This window comes from Neolamprologus multifasciatus, chromosome 4, assembly GCF_963576455.1.
Source record: "Neolamprologus multifasciatus chromosome 4, fNeoMul1.2, whole genome shotgun sequence".
NCBI lineage: Eukaryota > Metazoa > Chordata > Actinopteri > Cichliformes > Cichlidae > Neolamprologus > Neolamprologus multifasciatus.
This window is the reverse complement of record NC_140442.1, coordinates 19,695,749-19,716,760: the sequence shown is the minus strand read 5'-3', so window position 1 is coordinate 19,716,760 and position 21,012 is coordinate 19,695,749. Positions and strand designations below refer to the sequence as shown.

The 21,012-nt window shown below is 42.6% G+C and overlaps 1 protein-coding gene across 3 annotated transcripts; it reads left to right on the top strand.

The window, feature by feature from the left end:
• Positions 1 to 23: 23 nt before the first annotated feature.
• On the top strand, positions 24 to 20,787 carry LOC146520331 (ras-related protein Rab-37). Of its 3 annotated transcripts, none has more exons than XM_085156819.1 (9): positions 24 to 549; positions 5,195 to 5,305; positions 12,909 to 12,950; positions 14,950 to 15,016; positions 15,156 to 15,208; positions 15,623 to 15,688; positions 16,429 to 16,485; positions 16,567 to 16,643; positions 19,505 to 20,787. In XM_085156819.1, the coding sequence occupies exons 1-9, from the start codon at positions 409 to 411 to the stop codon at positions 19,605 to 19,607; spliced, it is 717 nt and encodes a 238-aa protein (XP_085012945.1). In that variant the 5' UTR covers positions 24 to 408; the 3' UTR covers positions 19,608 to 20,787. The 3 variants fall into 3 exon arrangements, with proteins under 3 accessions (XP_085012945.1, XP_085012947.1, XP_085012946.1); XM_085156820.1 differs by lacking the exons at positions 24 to 549; positions 5,195 to 5,305 and adding exons at positions 8,344 to 9,334; positions 10,316 to 10,426; XM_085156821.1 differs by lacking the exons at positions 24 to 549; positions 5,195 to 5,305 and adding an exon at positions 8,335 to 9,334.
• The last annotated feature ends 225 nt before the right edge of the window (positions 20,788 to 21,012 follow it).

The following is a 21,012-nucleotide window of genomic DNA, read 5'->3' as shown; positions in this document are numbered from 1 at the left end:
AGTCTTAAATTAACCTTTCCGCTACATTTCAAGAGGTTTTCCCTCTTACAAGAACATGATGGGAGATATTTATGAGGCTCTCTCTCCGGGGCGCTGAACACTTCCTTTTCCCTTCCTTGTTAAAAAGCTCAACATGACTTACATCATGAATACTGTATAAGCTACACTTCCGTTATCATCTCTGACCAAAACGCCGCCTTTTAAATATTTAGCTTCAACATAATTATACGTCGTAGCATGGGGATATAAACCATCCAGGGGTGAAGGAGACATGCAGAGAAGGTGGGGTGGAGGAATTAAGACGGGGCGATAAAAAGGATGGAGAGGAAGCATAAACGTTTAGTTCACCTCTAGGACTTCACCTGCTTTTTGGTTAGGAGCTGATAATTACTATTTAATAGAAGGTGGATGGACGACAGCTGGGATACGCACAGGATGAATGCGCGGGGGAAGATGGTTTCCTCGGACAGCGCGTACATGTCGTCCACAGAGGATGGACAGACGCCCACGGCCATCACCTACCCTTATAATGAAGAACTAACACACAAGGTATTTATGTAACTATATTAAAAATGATGGGGGAAACTAACAATATACAAACTGAAATTCCAGATTACCACAGAAAAAAATGTAATAAAATTCTTAATTTACTTTTAAATTAACTTTCAAAAGGATGTGCTTTTTTAAATAATTAACTATTCTTTCCACAGTGACCCCTTCTGTGTCATTTTCTGGAAACATCTGTACCCAACAATAATCTCCTAATAGCTCAGTGATCTAATCCCACCCAATATAACCTCCCTGTAGTACTAGGGGGATAGGGGAGTGCAGTGTGTCATGATTTATGAGTGTGAATGGATGAATGAGACATGTTGGATAAAATTAAAAAACTAAAAGCGCTGTCCCATTTTATTCCCCTTTTATTTGGTGTGTTTGGGTCTGAGAAAAACATTCAAACCATCAGCTTTACTGCTGTTATCACCACAACACTGCGGTGCTTTGCTGGAAAGAGCACATCACTTAATGTTCACCACCAATTTCCCGTTAGTCATTGGTCAGCAGGATAACTTCTGGACTTTGTCACAATCACAGGAGCTGCACAGTTTTAACTAAAGACAAAGCAAGTGAAATCCTGTTTATTGTCTCCGATTGTGGGCATTTCTTGCAGATAGTCTAATGGTTTAATCGCTCTGAATGCTCCGTAATTCCATTACTGGATATGTGTGAAACAAGTATTCTATTATGATAAGCCAAGAACAAGCTCCTGCTTCCTCACTAATTGAATTCATGGATGCATTTGCTGTTTTTCCGAGTTCTAGCCTGCCAGCAGCCCCAGCACATACTACATACTGATGGTTCCAATTTTGTTTGCAGGCTGCACTGAGCCAGTTGGCTCTCAACTCTTTAAATATCCAGTAAATGTTGAAGTCCTACGTGAAAACGTGTGACAAGAAACTGCTTCGGCGAGAAAGTAGAAAATAAAATATGCACTGTAAAAGCAAAAACCTGCAGTCTTTTCAGCGTTTTACCAGAAGGAACGTGGGGCGATGTGCTCTTTCTTTTGGATGTTCAGTTTGAGCTAGAATTTTAATCTCATCATGTAAAGACCTCTGCGGTATAGCAACGCTGTCACAACTAGTTTGACAAAATGTAAAATTTGACTCCGGCAAAAGCACCAAATATGCTGAAACATATGTGGGATTCTGCTGGCCTCTAAAGCTGTCCTGGGTCTCCTCAGTGTCAGGGTTCAGACAGGTCTCTGAAAAAGCTGTAGTTAGGGTTAGGGGTTACCAGTCTCCTGTGCTTCGACTTCTGTTTCATGGCTGCTCTCGTCTCCAGCGTCAGTCCTGAAAACGTTGCCAGCATGCTGACATCAAAATTTTATGTAGGTGGTATGAAATAGTAATCTGATGGTTTCCGAGGGGGCCACACACTACATCTAACCTGGTCTGCATTGTTTCTACTTCAGGTGCTCATACTTGCTCTCTCTTTGAAAGGGATGCAAGCAAACACTTTATGTTATATCTGCTATTGAAGACTAAAAGCATCCTGCTCCGGAGTTTCCATCAAAAGGAAGCACGCTGGAGAGCGAGGGAGCAAGCCACATAGCCTCAGATGTTCGGTTTGCATGTCACCTTGTTAGATTTTTAATGTGGGGAGCAAATTGAATGTGCAGAACATGAATATCGGTGATTAAAGTGAGGCGTGCAGAGGCTGCCTGCTGTCACGCTGCACTCTATCTGAGCTCCTTGACACTGCAGATAAGAAGCAGGCGGTGGAGTCTGGCCTGCTGGAGGAGGAGGAGGAGGGTGAGGAGGACTTCTGTGTATGGGGAGGCGGTGGGGTGAGTAATGTCAATAAAGAAGGCAAGCATCTGCTGCCAAGGACCTCAAGGCTGGGTACTCTAGAAGCCAGGGAGACAATAACCATGGCGACAAGGCCAGTTGTTGCCAGAGCTGCAGTGGCAAATCAGCAGATGGCAGCTGGGGTGATGGATGACCCTCAGCAAACAGAGCCAGCAGCCGTTTCTGTGGCGCTGCGTGTTGCTTTTGTGCGTGCGTCAAATTCTCGGTCTGAAACGTGTACAAGAACATTTCACACCTGCGTGACATCTTAAAGTATGTTTGTGTGAGATCTTTTCAGTTAAATTAAGCTGGCAGTAAAATAACAAATCAAGTGAAACTGCAGTATTACCACCAAAATGTTTTTGTTCCAAATAAACGTGTCCCCTGTAGGACCCTAATGTGCTAATTTAGCTATTCTCAAAGTCAACACCCTGAAAATCCCAGGGCTTCCACCCAAATATTAGATCGTCACTCTAATCAAATTACAAGAGAGATTACTTTGGCTCACCTGCAGTACCTTTGAAGGCCATCAGGGGGCCCTGGCTCTCTCTTTGGGAATCACTGTGTTAACGAGTTGTGCTTCCCACCTGAGCTTCTGGTGAAACTGCTGCCGAAACATTTTTTTAAAATCAACATTATGTTGCAAATAAATAGTAAAATTTAAAAGACCAAATTATTACACATAATTTATGGACATCTTTCTGCATGCGTGGATTGGATGGGTTGTTAAGACTGTGAGAATTTCATTTCAACGGCAGCTTTAGAAATAGATTTACTTAGAAAACTGTTGACGTGTTCAGTTCTTATTTTACCTGCTGTATCTTCCTGGTGAGATGATGGTAGTATTACACAGCAAGGTTGTTATAGTTAACTAAAACTAAACTGAAACTAAATGGGAAACAAGATTTTATGAATAAAAACACATTTATATTACAGCTTGCCTGTGAGTCCACTGCTTTTAAAATATGTGTTTTTATTGTAATACCTGCACTGATTTTAATAAATCTTCCCTCTAGTATGACTTACAATGTACAACAACACCTAAAAAGACTAGAACTCACACTGAAGGTAATAAAAACTAAACTAAAACTAAAGATTTTGAACCAATGAACTAAAACAAGTAATCAAAAAATAACTGAAACTAAACCGAACTAAAACCAACAGGTCAATATGAAATAAAAGTTCAAACCTATGAAAAAATACAAAACTATGATGACTCTGCTGCCCGGAACCTCAGAATATATTTAGATTTAAAACCTCCACATGTGACATTTTTGTGCTGTTTCTATAGATCCACTGTGATCTGTAATGCATATGTAACATGATGCAGTGGGGGGGATAATTATTGATGTTGAGTCCTGGGTTCAAATCCAGCCTGGGGCCTTTCTGTATGCAGTTTGAATGGATGGTTGTCTGTTTGTGTAAGCCCTGGGATGGACAGGTTAGCTGGGATAGACTCCAAACTCTAATTTGGAAAAGCAGAAGAAAATTAATAGATTCCACTTGCTTATTTTTAAGATATCCTAACCTGATGCTAAGAAGTTGTTTTACTAAACTGTAACTTGCCTGAATTAAAATTAGTTGGTGACACTTTATAAAGCGGCGCATGAACACAAGAAATTTCAACATATTTTATTTGAAATTATGATGTAATTATATTTACCTACAAATACTTAAAGTTAGATGAACTAGAATAAGGGGATAACAAGTCTGGCTTTTACACAAAAAGATATTACTATGCTGTGAGTACATTTAAGTGCAATTTCATGGTAATTTTGCATGAAAACCAAATTATTTCCCCATCTTACATCCTAAATATGCTGTACTTTTCAGGGCACGGGCTGTACTATGAAGTGCACTCATCTCACCTGAATATTCATTAGGTTAATGTACGTGATCGATGTTTTATTACTCAACAGTTCTTTTATGTATATTACAAATGTGACGAAGACTGTTCTCCCTGACCAGCTTAAAGTGAAAATAAATGTGTGTGACCTATAGAGCCAAAGTTGAGCCACTCCATAATATGACCTGCACCCTGAAAAGTACAGTGTAGTTACAATGTAAGATGGAGAAATACACTTTATTTTTCCACAAAATTAATATATTATTCAACACTTTACTGAAAGAATAGTTTGTTTCCTGTGAAATTTCCGTAGGTATGCAATACTTAAAGTGAATCAAATTATTTTGGCACATTGCACACTACTTAAAAAGAGTTATACACAACTTAAATGTACTCACAGCATAGTCATTTCTTTATTTCATGTAAACACCTGACCTTTTACCCCTTTATTCTAGTGTAGCTACCTGTAAGTATTTGTAGGTAAATATAATTATATTGTAGTTTCAAATAAAATACACTAAAATACCATGTAATTACAGGGTAATTACAGCTTTAGTCACAGGCTGTATTATAAAGTGTTACCTGTTGGTTAACACCTCTGTATCCAAAGCTCTTTACTTTGATGAGCTGTACTTAGGTTAACATTTAGAACTGAAGTGAATCTGTGATGGGAGTAACAGAGAGATAGTGGCACCATAAGGGTACAGGAGCAGATGTGAGGCATCAGTCTGAGACGTGAGCACGGTTCTCGCACACATAACCCGATTACATTCCCACATCACCGGTGCCCATTGTTCTTCCCCCTTTTTGCTGTTATTGACTCCCAGCTCCGCTGTCACACAGCATCATGGAGCACAGAGCTCCACACTGAGCAGCCTATGAACACACGCATTGTCCTACACCGCCTGTGCCCACACAGCGCAGGGCCTCGGGCGACAAGTAGAAGCTGCAGCACTGAAGCCTGCATGATGTTGCCTCTGTCTCTCTGTAAATCTGTCTGCAGACCATCCTGGTGGGCGACAGCGGAGTGGGCAAGACCTCCCTGCTGGTTCAATTTGACCAGGGCAAGTTCATCGCAGGGTCCTTCACCTCCACCGTGGGCATCGGCTTCACGGTGAGTCCACTTTTCATGTCCACCGCTCACCCCACCCACTCTGTATTTGTTCTGGCTCACTCATACTTCTGCCTTGCTCGCCCGTGTGTCTGTGTGTGTGTATATATATATATGTGTATGCTTTCTCTCCCTCCTCCTCCCACCTCATTAAGCCGCTGACTTCACCCGAGTGTTGAGGGACATGTCACCGTGATGGGCTGTTTGCACTAAAGTCGTGACATTTGCTGCGAAGCAAATCTTCTCTGTTTGGGTGCTGGGGAGTGTTTGACTCCTTCGGTATGTGTCAGTGAAGTGCGACGTGAATCAGCGGCGCTTCTCCAGTGCGCCAGTGTTGCATTTTATCACTGCCTTCATTATAATCCTTACCACACTGCAGGGGTTAAGGATTATAGTCAATGATGCCAATGCTACAATTGAAATTACTATCAGGAGAGCACAAGCGATGGATGCTGAGGCGTGCAGGCTATTTGCTGCTGGATGTTTGTTGCAAAGATGCGTCCAACAAGACTGATTTGATGCTTTGTGACATTTTTCTTTTTTTTTTTTTTTTGTGGCTGAGGGTCAGGCTGGGTGACAAGTGAAGGCCAAAGGAGACAAACAGTCTGGTGGATGTTTTTCCCCCTTGTTGCCACACTGATGATAACTTTGGCTTTGTGTCATTGCCATTAGTGCAGCGCAAAGGAGGGGGAAAAATCTGCAGGAAAGTAGAAAACTGGCTTTGGCATTGCACATTTGCATAAGTTTGCATAAATGTATGATCTAAGGTTAAAAAGCCCTGCAGAAAGATGCACTACAAAAATAAATAGATAAATAAATAAATCCCCTGGAAGCGTAAGTGTGCTGGATTAAAGTCAGGGGTGAGACAGGGTGTGCAAAAAGCGCCTTTCACTGGGTGTCTGCAGGCGACACTTTGAAAGGACCTGGCTGAGATGATCAGCAAGGTGGAAATTCAGGCAGTTGTGCTGAGCTGGCCGGAACAAATTGAGACTTAAAGCTTTTTCAGTCTCTGCGTTCAGATATTTTAGACATGTCTTCTCTTCATAAGCCGTAAAGCAGTGAACCGGGGGGGAAAACGGGCACGCAGGAACTGGTAACTGACAGTTTATCTGATACGATCTGAAATGTTAAATTGACTCATTTTCCTCAGCTGCACCTCGAACGTGCTGCTCTGACACGGCTCCGTCATGTCGGTTAGTGAGTGTTTTTTCCACGTGGAGTAATTTGCTGAGAGTGAGAGAGTTCTTTAATGAGAACTGTGCAGGTTTGATTTAAATTACTATAACTGAGCAAATAAAGCAACATGACAAAAGTGGCAGGAGGTAAAAAAAAAAAAAAAAAAGACTTGCACAGAGCTGTGAAAGTATTTGCCACCTTCCCGATTTTTTTTGTACATTTGCCAAACTTAAATGTTTCAGATCATCAAACAAGTTTTGTTTAATGGTGACTTAATTGGTGGAGGGGAAAAAAGTTATCCAAACTTACCTGGCCCTGTAAGAAAAAGTAATTGCCCTCTAAACCTAATAACTGGCTGTGCCAGTAGCAAGAACTGCAATCAAGTGTTTGTGATAACTGACAGTGAATCTTTCACACAATAGAAGGGATTTTGGCCCACTCTTCTTTGCAGATTTGTTTTAATTCAGCCACACTGGAGGGTTTTCAAGCACGAACAGCCTATTTAAGGTCATGACTTTGACTAGGCTAATCCAAAAGCTTAATTTTGATGTTTTTTTAAGACATTCATAGCCCGACTTGCTGGTGTGTTTCAGACCATTGTCTTGCTCCAGAACTCAAGGGCCTTTCAGCTTCAGGGGACAAACTCATGGTCAGAAAATATCCTGCAGGATTTTCTAGTAGAGAGCAGAATTCATTGTTCCAACATTTGCAACAAGTTGTTTAACTTGTTGCAAAGCAGCCCTAGACCATCACACTACCACCACAATGTCTGACTGTGGTGGTAGTGGTGTTGATGTTCTCTTAAAATGCTACGTCAGTTTTACGCAGATGGACTGAAACCTTCTAAAAAGTTCAACTTTTGTCTTGTCAATTCACAGAATATTTCCCCAGATGTTTTGGAGATCATCAAGATGTTTTGGTTTTGGGGTTTTTTTTGAAAATGTGAGCCTTTGTGTTTTTTGGTCAGCAGTGGTTTTCTCCATACATTCCAGTCGCTTTTGTATTGTTGAATCATGAACTCTGAATTTAACTGAAGCAAATGAGGCCTTTAGTTCTTTAGATGTTTCTCTGGGTTCTTTTTGACCTGAATGAATAGCTGATGCGCTCCTGCAGTCCGTTTTTGTTGGCAAGAAATTTATGGGAAGATTCAATATAAGTTTTCCCCCTTTGTGGTTCACTGGAGTCCCAAAGCCTTAGAAATATCTTTGTAACCCTTTACAGACTGATACATGTCAGTGACTTTGTTTTTCAGCTGTTTCTTTTAGAAATCTGTTGCATCATCTAAGGTGCCTGGAAAGAAAAGTGACTGGACTTTTTGCTTTTCTTTCCAGGCTTCTTAGAGTCCTGTGACCTGGATGACTGACAAACCAGACAGACATATTGCCTTTTAAAAATCTTTTAGCCTGCTTCAGTTTGTCAGACAGCTTCCGTTTCATTGATTTCTTTATCCAACATGTCTGGCAGTAATCAGGCCTGGGTGTGGCTTTCAGCTCTCCAAGAAAAAACAATGTGATTAACCACAGTTAACTCATGATTTAACAAAGGATCACACGCGGCCACGTAGATTGCGGTCGCTCCCCCCCCCAAAAAAAAAAAAAAATTAATTAATTAAATCTCCATTTTAAAAAGAAACTCGGAAGTAAAACAGAAAACAAATGCGGACACAGACGGCTAGGATGCCAACCACAAAACCACGACATGCCCAGCTCCATGTTTTCTCATTATGTTAATGCCAGAGGGGGAGACGCTGCTGCCGCTGACGGGGACTCGTGAGCTCATGTGTGAGCGGCAGATCGCATGTCAGTTACGTAACATAAATGATCTGAGACTTTAGTCCCGTCTGAGCGCGGAGAGTCTCCTCTCCGAACGGCAGGTGGAGACAAACACTGTCTGCTGCTGTAGCTGGAAACTGGGAGGAACACTGGTCGATCAAGAAGGCGCAAGAATAACAAAAGACTCAAACCAGTTTAACAAGACTCGATAGAATGTCCCAGGATAACAAAAAAAGATGTTTGTAAAAATTGGCCACATATTATGTGCGGAGGTTTTTGTGTGTGCGCAGGGATGTTGATGATGGTGTAAATGAACAACCAAGTATGATTTGTGGATCTTTAAACTAGTAGTCCGTCCACCTCTCACCTGTGCGTGTGTGGATGGGGGGTGGGGGGGAGGGATCCTCTCGATCGAGCACCAACACCTGTGGCAGATGAGTCAGCCGTCAGCGCGTCTGACCCCCCGCGGCTCCAATGTCAGCGTGAAAGACCATCGTCCGCGGAGCCGCCGTCGACGTCCTCGCATAGCTGCTCAGTTAATGATCTGCCCACGCCACGATGCACCGCTCTGCTCTGAACAATCACACTAATGTTTCCGCCTGCTTGTCATCACTGCCTTCTCCTTGAGTGCTGGATGGCGCCGCTGCAGCTGATGTTTAAGTTTTGACCGTCTTCTTCCGCGTCCTCTCATAGTGCGCGAGTTGAGGTGTGATTTTTTTTCTCCTCCTTTCTTTACTTGGGAAGGTGATCCTTTCGTGGCCACACGCAGTATGCGAGCAGAGGTGGAGGTTGGCGGACACTGGGACTGAGTTGGCGGAGATCTCGCTGGAGGCTCTTTGCGCGTCTTTCTTCCTGTTGTTTTGTTTTGTTTTCTTGGACACCTTCGGAGATCGGAACTGTTTGGGGTTTTTTAATTTTTAATTTTGGAAGGGGGGAAGGCTCTTTAGCCTGCGCTCTTTCCCTTGGCACTGCGATGTCCACGAGAAAGGCATCGTTGACGGAGAAGCAGGCAAAAAACGGCACATCAAAATATGTCTTGGAGAGATGCGCTTCTATTAACGAGTATTACGATATTGCCTTCAAGGTGTGTATTTCCTTCTTGTTGTGTCTGTGTTCGGGGGGTCTTGTTTTGCCTTTTTTGTGGTGCTACTGTTGGAACAGGTGTGTACATTTATTGCACTGTGACAGCTGGGTGTACCTTCAGCAGCAGCAACACGATTATTGACTTTTCACATGTGCAGCGCTCACTGGTGATCACAAGCGAGAGAGAGAAAAGAAATGCAATCTGAAGGCTCTGCCTTTTAGCAGGCCATTATTTTTTCAGTTTGCATAATGACAGCATAGCAGACAAGTCATCCACCCGGTTTGGTGCTGAATAAACCTTTCTTTGGGGAGGCTCTAAATCCTCGTCCGCCCAGATGTTTGCAGAGGGTGTACTTGTTGCTCCTCACAGCTTCTGCTGAATGAGAGCCGCCCAGGTTTTTCACACTGTTCCATCAACTCACAGAGACGGCAGCAAAACTTGCATTCAAGTGCAACTCCGTTAGCCCGTGTGCATTTGCATGGCGTGCTTTTTCTTTTATTGAAGCAGCCATGACTCGGTGTAAGCAACGCGTAATATTTTCAACTTCATGCTGCTGGATTGATTGTACAATTACGCACCCCCGTTGTTGTAATTATATTGATTGGAAAGGGGTGCCTGCTGGAAAGAAATTTAAAAAAAAATGATGAGAGTAAAATTACAGAGTTGGCTGATCACATCTTAACCCCCCACCCCCCCAGTACTTGCAAAGTGTCACATCCTGGTGGCGGCTAAGTCAACACTGTAGTGTGCTGTGGCTGTATTTGCCTATATTATACAAGCTTACCGATATGATATACTGCACAGCGTGGTCGTGGGTGTCAAACTGTATGATTCCAGCTGTGAAATGTTCATGCAGTGTGTTTAATGCATCTGTCGATTTATTTTTGTGTCAGTGGGTTTTTGTTTTGTTTGTTTGTTTGTTTTGATCAGCTGTAACCTGTTGTCCCCTCTTCTTCTTCTTTGGTGGTGGGTTTGCTCTAGGTGATGTTGCTGGGAGATTCGGCCGTGGGGAAGACATGCCTCTTGGTGCGCTTCAAAGATGGGGCATTTCTGGGAGGCAACTTTATAGCCACCGTTGGAATAGACTTTAGGGTGAGAGAGAGATTCTGTAGAAGTCACCCAATGAACCATAATGATGCTAAATTTCTCTATGAGCCTTTCCGTGTGCGTGTGCGTGCGTGCGTGTGTGTGTGTGTCAGTATTCTTGTTAATCATATGAAGCAATAACTTACGTGTGCAAAAACAACCTAATACTATTCGCAAAACAACAAAAACAACAGTAATCTGTCTGTTAACGAGCGACATCGACCCAATTATCACCCTGCAGTTTCTGCGAGGAACACTTCGTCATTCTGCGTTGATAGCACCAAATGTACAAAAAAAAATCAGTGGAGTTCACAGACCACTTGTGCTGTTAGGCTGCGGACTGCTTCATAAATGTCTTGGCAGATGCCTGCCCACGTCCCTGTCTCCTGGAAAGATTGGCTGCAGCTCAGCTCAGTCCTGGAGGAGTCACCATGCTGACAGACGAGCTCTTATTCACACACACCTCATGTGCGAGCACACACACAACCCACACACTGGATTTGATGCAAACAGGCAAATGTGCTGCTCGGACCGAGTGGACAGGCTCACCCTCAGCATCCCAGTTTTCCTCCAATCAGAGCAAAGCACTCTCACTAATGGCAAGTCAAGTAGGGGGTTGGATGGGTAGGTGGGTGGGGGTGGTTCGAGGAGGAAATTGTGCTGCATTAGCCAAAGTGATGTATTGTCTTCTCTGGATGGAGGTGCAGACACTATGGAGCGTAATGTATGTCTGACAGGTACATGAAGCATCAGCATCTCTCACTCTGCCTCCCCTCGCTCAGCAACAAGTGCTGCAGCCAATTCATAAAATGCATCAACACCGATCAACACTTGCATTCGTTTGTAGTGTCAGACTGAGGGCCTGGCAGAGAGTCACATTTTGCTGTCACATTTGGGCGAAAGGTGAAAAGGTTGTCTCATACGCATGCACAGGCAGACAGGCAGTGTGTTGTTGCAGCTTGTAACATGGCCGGTCTATTTTCGGCATGCTTCCTTGTAGCAGTTACTCAGCATGCGGGCTCCTCTCACGTCATAATTTTGTGGGGGGGAGAAAATGGAAACCCATGGCAACTAATGCAGGGGTTGAACCATGTCCATTCCGCCAAAAGCAGACGATTCAGCAGGTGGCAGCTCGTTGCTGCCAGTGACAGCCTTGCGCACGTCATAGAGGTTTCGTTATTTGTGTTTCTGTGCGGCTTTTGTGTTATGTTTTTCTGTCTTTTTTCTTTTTCTTTTTTTCTTTTTTGACGTGCGTGCTTCCGTGCTTTTGCAGGAAAGGCAGGGAGCGTTTGAGATGACCTGTCACTGATATGAAGTTTCAGACTGATTAAGGAAGTGCACTCGCGAGTCATACTTCCTTCGTGTCGTGGTGGTTTTTGCAGTACATGCTTGAAATATGCATATGACCTGGTTTCGTCCTGCAGGTCACGGTGGCATGAAAACCCCCCTCAAACTCTCCCTTTACCCCATGATGCGACGCACCGGAGAACTCTTGTTGTTTGCTCCTCTTTTGCACCCTTCCCAAAAATCTGTTTTCTACAGATTTTCTACAGATTTCAAAAATCTGTAGTCTTTTGTTGTTGTTATTTGTTTTAGCGAAGGTGGCCAGATCATCCAAACATCGATAGTATCGATACCAATGTTGGTACTGGTATTGGATCGATACTAGTGCAACAGGATCGATATATCCATATTTTGTTTCTATCCTCAGTTCAGTATTAAAACCTCTGAATTTTTTTAAAATAATTAATTTATATATATATATAGATATATATAGATATATATAGATAGATAGATATACACACACATAAATATAAACCTCCAACTTCAAGCATGCACTATAGTCACAGATTTCACATAGATGAAAGTGTAAAAAGTGTAAAATGTGTGTTTTGTTGTATCAATCTATTATTGTGGAAAACAAAACTCATTAGCATTCATTAAAATGTGTTCCCAGACTGATGTCATAAATCATGACAGCTGCTCTCACCTCCTGCCTTCATGGGTTAAAAGTATCGATACTGGAACTGGTATCTGCAATAATGGCCCTGTATTTACTCGTTATCGGATCAGTACCAAAATTTGCAGCATCTTAATCACAGCACTATTTTTTAGCCGGTCGCCTAAACTATTTTAGACCGATCTTTTCTTTTCTTTTTTAAAAACAGGAAATCAGAGGGCACCCCTACAGGGCGGCAGGAAATTAACGGGGGAGTCCGTTGTTCTGCTGCCAGTCCTCTTTCTCACTGTTGTGTAATTAAGTCTCTTATCCCAAAGACCTCGCTGTTGTGTGGGTGTTGCAAATTACTTTCCCTGCCAGCATTCAAAGCCACTTTTAGTCGCCTTGTTTCTTTTTGTCACACGCTGAGTCCATGAGCTTTTTTGGTCCGCTGTGATGTTCGTCATTCATTTCTGTGCCATTTCCACAGCACTCCAGTCTCTAAACATATGGTGACTTGTCTCACGCAGACTCTCCTTGTTTTCTTAGAATAAAGTGGTGGATGTCGACAACCTGAAAGTCAAGCTACAGGTGAGAGTGTTGCACCTTGTCAATGTCTGCCTGCATTTCACCTCATCGCATGACAGCTCCTCTTTCATCCCTCAAGCAGCTTTAATGGCCTCAGCTTTAGGTTCACCTCAGTTCATCCAGGGTGGGAGATGATAGAGAATCCAAAATTACCTGGAAAAGAAAAAGGGATTTCTCCATTTAAATGAAATCTGCGATTTTAACCACTGTTAAATATATCCAGTTAAAGATATTGTGTTAGTAAAAAGGGATTTGGGGTTTTATTCCGGCAGCATGCTGTTGGCACACAGTCTCCCAAAACATGGCAGTCTATCATTATGACCTGTTCATTCAACACTGAGTGGGAGGCAACAGATTTAGACTCCTCTGCTATCTTAGCTTCTCTTTTTTTGCAAGCATTATGCATTCGGGGGGGAAAAATCCTGTGATTAATCCCAAAATAGACGTAATGAGTTACAGCAGAAAATCTAAAGTCTCAAAAAGGTTCAGAGACTTCAAAGGGGCTGGATGAATTGCAGCAGATGGATAGGATGTATTCAACATTTCCTCATACCATTTATTTCACATTACAAATCATAGCATTTGTTTAGCGTGACTAGCTTCGCTCTTTGATTTGTGTTTTGGAAACACTGGGTTTGTTTTAAAAAGCATATAGCTTAATATTGTATGTTAACCTACATAGTGGCTCAGGAAGTTCAGAAGCAGCCCTACAACCTGCCAACATGCTGAATCAACAGAAACACCACATGTCTATATACAAACAACTAAATTAGTTTCATTTGATACTGAACTACAGGTGAAAGTGTGGTTTGTGTTTGTTATACATATAATAGTGTATAATAAATGCTGAGAAATGCCTAGAATATAGTAAAATTGGGGCGACCGTGGCTCAGGGGGTTGGGAAGTATATCTGTAACCGGAAGGTCGCCGGTTCGATCCCCGGGCTCTCTGTCCTGGTCGTTGTGTCCTTGGGCAAGACACTTCACCTACCGCCTACTGGTGTTGGCCAGAGGGGCCGATGGCGCGATATGGCAGCCTCGCTTCTGTCAGTCTGCCCCAGGGCAGCTGTGGCTACAACTGTAGCTGCCTCCACCAGTGTGTGAATGTGAGAGTGAATGAATAATGGCATTGAAAAGCGCTATATAAATCCAATCCATTATTATTATTATTATTAAAATATAGTATAAATGCAGGATTTATTTAAGGATGTATTCAAGAAAACAGCTGCTACACTAGGCCAACTAATTTAGCAGTTGCTCTACTAGAGCCAGTAATTTTGCAAGACAATGAGCTAAATGGCCAAACTGGTCATTTAATATAATTATACTCCCGGGCTGCTTCATTAGGTACACCTGTTCAGCTGCTCTTGTAACGCAAATATCTAATCATCCAATCACATGGCAGCAACATATAGGCATATAGAGATGATTAGGGCGACATGCTCAAATCGAGCATCAGAATGTGGAAGAAAGTTAAAAGTGACTTTGAACGTGGTATGTTTGTTGGTGCCAGATGGGCTGGTCTGAGTATTCACCAAATTCACCAAATCATCTCAAACTGGATTCTTGAACATGACAATGAGTTCACTGTAGTGCAGCGGCCTCCACAGTCATGCAGCCGACAAATCTGCAGCAACTGTGTGATGCTATCATGCCAACATGAATCAAAACTTCTGAGGAATATTTGCAACACCTTCATGAATTGAGGCAGATCTGAGGGTCCAATCCGGTAATAGCAAGGTGTACCTAATGAAGTGACCAGTGAGCAAAAAGCTACAAAAATACAAAGTTTAGCTTTATCAGCAAGCTTTAACTTCTAACTTCAACTACTCAGATTCTGGATTTGAATCAAATCTTCACGTTTAATGCGTTAGAGCTTTGTGGAGAGGTATTATCGCTCGCAGTGCGTGCTGCTGACAACAGGCCGTCTTGTATTTCGTGAGGGTGGATCAGGATGCACACCAGTGTTTGCATACCATGTATCTGTGTGCTTTGTTACCCAGATATGGGATACAGCCGGCCAAGAGAGATTCCGCAGTGTAACGCACGCCTACTACAGAGATGCCCAAGGTAACCTTAGCAATTTTATGTATTTTACTTCCTCATGCTCTCCATGTGGGGGAAGGTCTAGAGTAGGTAATGAAGCAAAGCAGTGTGTGTGTTCATCTATGAAAGAGTAGCCCTTTTTCAAATGTTTCCTTTCTCACAGCGTTACTCCTGCTTTATGATATCACCAGCAAGCCATCATTTGACAACATCAGGGTAAGACTTTCTCAGATTACTTTCCCCCTTGTGCTTTCGCTGCCTCTGCCTCTCATTGCTCCTCTCTGCTCTGTGTTTATTTTCACTTCCTGCTCCCAAGCCCCCTCAAGCTGAACGTTAAACTCTATTTACATGCAAAGTACTGCGGGGGCCCGTAGCGTCTTCTCTCTTTAGAATGACAAGATGTTATCATTTGCTTGGTTACACAGTTTCAATAATGAAAAGCAATAAAAACATTCAAGGACAAGAGTGACTCAGTGACGCCATGATTGATTGGAGGGTGGTAATAATGCACTGCTCAGGAGGAACAGCAGAGCGCTTGCTTCATCTGGTGGTGTTTGCTTTTTTTTTTTTAATTGACCAATACCCCCCTCCTCCTCCTCCTCTGACTGTCTATCTTTTCTACTTTTGAAGGCTTGGCTGACTGAAATACACGAGCATGCCCAGAAGGATGTGGTCATCATGTTGCTCGGCAACAAGGTGAGCATAGCTTCCGTTTAGTGTTACATAAAAGATTAGGAGCATAACAAGTCCTTCGCACAATTTTAACACGCCGTTGTCACACTTTGTCACACATGCACGAATGCAAACTCTTAATCTCTTAACATAACGTTTCCAAGCGCACAAATTGATGTCCTGATCGTGTTGCTGTGTGTCTCCTCTGATTTGTGTGCTTTTAATGTGCACACTTGTGCACACAGAGACGGCCTGTTTTCAGATTTGTCGCTTTCATCCATCATCCGGTGTTATTCCACCATCATGACTATTAAGGATACATTCATCCAAAAACAGTGCCTCACTAAACTGCTGTTGCTTTGCTTCAAGCGGCCGATGCATTGAATATTTCCTGCAAAGCGCTTCTGGTGATGAAAAGAGACATTTTCCTGTCTCACTGCAACAGCAGTCATTGCTAATATATCTAAAAGCTCCCTCTGGTGGCTCAGAGAAAACTCACTCGTCTCAAGGGTCTTAGATGTCACGTAGCAGCAGCTCAGATTGTTTGCTGTGAAAGCAGCGGGACTTGTGGCATCGGTCTTCTGCTGGAGGTGTAGATTCTGACATTTCACCAGTCTGAAGGAGATCTGGCTCACCAGCTGGCGGCCCGGCTGCCAGATAAGAGACAAGACGTGCCGGCTGACGAGATGTAGCGGATGGCATGGTGAATCTGTGACCCGTCACCTACACTGTGATGACTTGTTTTTCCGTTTGCTGTCTTACAGTCAGACATGGCTGCAGAGAGGGTCGTGAAGACGGAGGACGGAGAGAAGCTGGCCAAGGTAATGCGTGACATTTTCAAGTGGTTATGTTCTCCACAGCAGAGGAGAGTCTTTACTCTTCTAATGTTTTTTCCATCTCAGGAATATGGAGTGCCATTTATGGAGACCAGTGCCAAGACTGGAGTCAATGTGGACCTGGCTTTTCAAGCTATAGGAAAGTAAGTTTTAAACCTCCTGTAATCAATACCTATGTGTACACAATGGATGAGGTTACATTATGTAATGGAAATTAGTTGACCGAAGCGAAGAACCCACTTTGGTGTAGGTCCATCCATCCATTCGCTTCCACTTATCCTTTTTAGGGTCACGGGGGATGCTGGAGCCTATCCCAGCTGTCATAGGGCGAGAGGCGGGGTTAGACAGGTCGCCAGTCTGTCGCAGGGCACTTTGGTGTAGGTCAGCTGATAATTTTTGGTTTTATAGAATGTGGCTTTGAAGATTTAGTTGGCTGTCAGCATGCACGTAGCATCATCTTACCAGGTAAAGCACCAATATGTCTGCCTAATGTGATAACAGGCAGTTTTGTTGCCATGGTAGCATAGTAGGGTAATATTATGTTATTCTTTTTTTAAATTTTTCGGGCTATCCTGCAGTGGCCTGGGTTCAAGTCCAACCAGCAGCTGTTTGCTGCATGTCTTCCCCTCTCTTTTGCCCTGATTTCCTGTCAGGCATGAGTGTCATACAGCAGTCCATGGCCTGAATCTTAAGAGACACTGAGTGATGCAAGAAGAAAATAATGCAAAGCCAACAAATAAATTAAATGGGTGATGGGGAAAAAAGAAAAAAATGAAGGTTTTGGACATACCAAGTCAGAGTTCTGTTGCAGTTATGAGCATGAGATGCATGTTTTGAATACTTTTGGTCTGCTGCTGTTTGTCTTTTTTGGAACAGGGTGGTTGCAATATGGGAAAAAGAAATCCCACAACATTTAATGTTTTAAACAATATGCTGCCAGCGTTGTGGGGTGAGTTTAACCATAACCTCATCCAGTAGCTTTGGGATAAACTGGATCATAGACCACAGTGGTATTTGTGGCTGAATTTGAATCCTTTGAGCCAGTTTATAAACTCTAATGGGATTGATTCCCAGAAGAGTCTAGGCTCATGTAATAGCTTATTAATGTGCATAGTTTTAGAATAACATCTTTAATGGCCACATATGGGTAGGATATCTGAGCGTCAATACACTTTTAGCCTTGTAGTGTATTTAGTGTTGTATTCTGATCTCAGAATGGACTAAAGGTTTATTTAAAAATGACCTTGTACTCAGTCTAAAAAGTAAACTAAAAAGACACTGCACAGAATATACATATCAGCAAAAAAAAGGTAGATCTAGTTATTGTAAAGTTTTTACTTTTGTAGCTATAGTTTATCAGTCATACATTTTATTTCTGGGTCTCATAGCTGTTTCATTCATTCTGCCATGTGGGGAGTCTGTAGATCACACTTTTGATTACCTAAATAAATTAAAAAAAAGAGTCATTTTTTAGCTTATTTAATGGAACAAAAAGAATGTTGTATTCATAAATATACACTGATTAATGTGTAACGTCTGTCAGGGTGTCCAAAGCCGACAATGTTAGATCCACTTCAAAGACTGTTTCACTAACAGCAGCTAACAGAAACGCCTACAGAGAGAAAAGTTCAGGATATCCTCAAAAACTCACCTCAGTGTTGCTGTCATCAGACAGCAGTGAGCTTTAGTGACTCACTCGCTTGCATGAGACCCCTTTCACAAAGTTTTACAGCTACCAGAGTAAATGCATGCGGACACCTAGCATATTGACACCTGAGGTAAACACACTCACTACAGATAAACACCAGCCAGAGGTGTTTGTCCCACAGGGGCCACCGTAGCTGGGAATATGCACTTAATTGGAAGGGGTAAGAAAACAGACTTCAATTGACTGGAATCTGGAACTTACTGAAATTTAGTGGTGAGATTTTACACACTATGCCTTTAAATTTTGCAACTTTTCCCCTTCTTGTGTGCCTCTGCACCACTTCCACCACTTGCCTGGAAGTAGCCTATTTGTCAATTTCACCACCGACCTCAAACTTGCAAAAACTAAGAAAAGAGAAGAAAACAAAGAAAACAGACCCAGATTTGATGTTGAGGATCATTAGTGGCCATGAAAGCTGGACGACCAATGCTGGCCTTGCAAACACAATCATTCACACAATCAACATTTGGCTTACTTTTCTTTTCTGAATAAAAAATGAAGTCGCAGGGTAAATCATCGCTGATGACATCTCGTATCTTAGACTTCAAAAGCTATTCTCCTTTTAAAGACAGAACCCTTTGCAGTACGAACTGAATATAAATTGCACTAAATTGTGCATGTTTTTGTGCTCAGTCCACAAAGGTAACAAACTAATGAATTCTCTTCAGCTCGGGTCATGCTTGTGGAATAATGAACGGTGAGATTTCACATGAGGGTATTTATCCGCTCCATGCATACGCCTGATCTCTGTTGTTTACTCTGATGTTCTCCTCTCGGTTATGTGGTTGTTGTTTTTTTCTTCTCTGTCTCAGACTTTAAATTGATGCAATCAAGCCTTCCTCTTCAACTATTGCAAAACACTGGTTTTTGTTAAGTTTGTTGTTTGCTCCTGTTGTCTATAATTATTATTAGTATGAGACTGTTTGCATGTCAGGCTTCCTCTGGACTCTAAATAATAAGTGTGTGATTGCTGTATTTTAATGAGTTACTGACTGGAAGCAAATCTACAAAAGGTTCACATGAAGTCTGCAATGACGGCTTATAACGTGTGCTTCCAGACCTGCAAATGAAACGAATGCAGGTGATTTGTAATGCTGATGTGATGGCAGTCTTAAGTGGATGTCAGATTAAATGATAGCACGCCTGAGGCATTCTGATAAAATCTCAGAACACGGAGATCCTGATACGTTTCTCTTCGTTTCTCATATTCTTTATTTGCTCAGCCTGTCTGTGCTCCATCCCACACATCCGCCACCTCTGCATCTAACTTCCTGCATCTTTCTCTTTCTCTATCAGGGAGCTGAAGCACAGAGCGACGCAGCAGCCAAATGAGCCCAAGTTCCAGATACACGACTACATCGAGTCTCAGAAGCACAAGACTGGCTGCTGTGGCCCGTAGCTGATGCTGATAATCTGGCAGCGAGAGACACATACAGATAAAGAAATGTGGAGGGAGGGAAAGTTAAAAAAAAGAAAAGGAAAAAAAAAGGCTGGTCTCTCTTATGAAAGCCAATCCCTGCACCAAAACCTGAGAAGCAGACGTCCTCGTCTTCGCTCCACCGAGCTTTCGGCTGAATGAAAGTGAATCTGGATTGGTTGCCATCCCCTATTTGAAATGTGAATTTCTACCTTTTATGTCACGTGTAGAGATATTTGTGGGGTTTTTTTGTGGTGACAGTTGTATAAAAGTTACCAGTCAGAAGTTGCGGACTGAAACGCTATATCCATCTGCAGGGATGGGAAGAATGAACCGGTTAAACAACCGCTGGTGCCGGTGATTGCCAGCGTGGATATAGCATTTCATTGCTGCACAACTCTGAGCTTGTTTAATCCCAGTTATATCAGGCTGTGAACAGAATCCTTTTTTGGCCTTACAGTCTTTTAAATCTTTAAGTGAGTCTGAGTCTCACGATGAGATTGTAGCTAAAATGATCCCATCTGTTCACATCTGTACTGCTGTTAGATAGAATAAAGCCAACGTTTGGAGGGCGTTTACCCACTCTGTGTCTGTCTGTACATTCAATTCAGGGCCAGTGACACGCCATCTTGAGTACTGTATGTGTAACTATAGACAGTGGGATTATTTTCACTGTTCCCTCCACATGCACCACTCACACACAGCAACAGCACAGCACTCCCCCTCACACAACCATTGTCGTGTCTCCTTCGGTGGTGGATGTCGGTGTGTGTAGCCTGTAGCGAAGCTGTATTTGTGCATCACTTTTCTTTGTACGCTGTTCTTTGCTCATTATGAACGTTTGCTCGTCAGACTTGCTCTGTGTCACATTTGTCCTCTCTTGAGAGGTTGTCACGGTGATCACAAAGTGCCACGAAAAAGTGCTTTGTTGTCATACGATCTATAAAAAAATATATATATATATTTTGTAATGTACGTGCTGCTGCTTTATTGAAGTCTGGCTCGTCTGTGTTTCTGTGTGTGTGTCTGTGTGTGTGCTTGAGTGGGGGTCGCTGACAAACGGCAAGATGTGCTGCAGTTAATGAGCCACTGTGTGGCAGCAGCTGCCTTGTTTATTCTCCAACATGCACAGCTAGAGAAAATAAAGTGTTTTATCAATCAGATAGATAACTGTACACATGTTAATAACTGTGGATGTGTGAGTGTGTTTTATGATGTTACTGTATGTAGGCAAGTTTTCTGCGAAAGGATACTCAGGATCTGTGTGGTTGCACAGGTTAGATGGACTAATGCACTGGGGTGATGTGAGAAGACATGAAATGCTTAAGAACACAGTCGTGATTCACTGTACACCTGAAGGCGGCTCACATCCATCTACAGTATGACT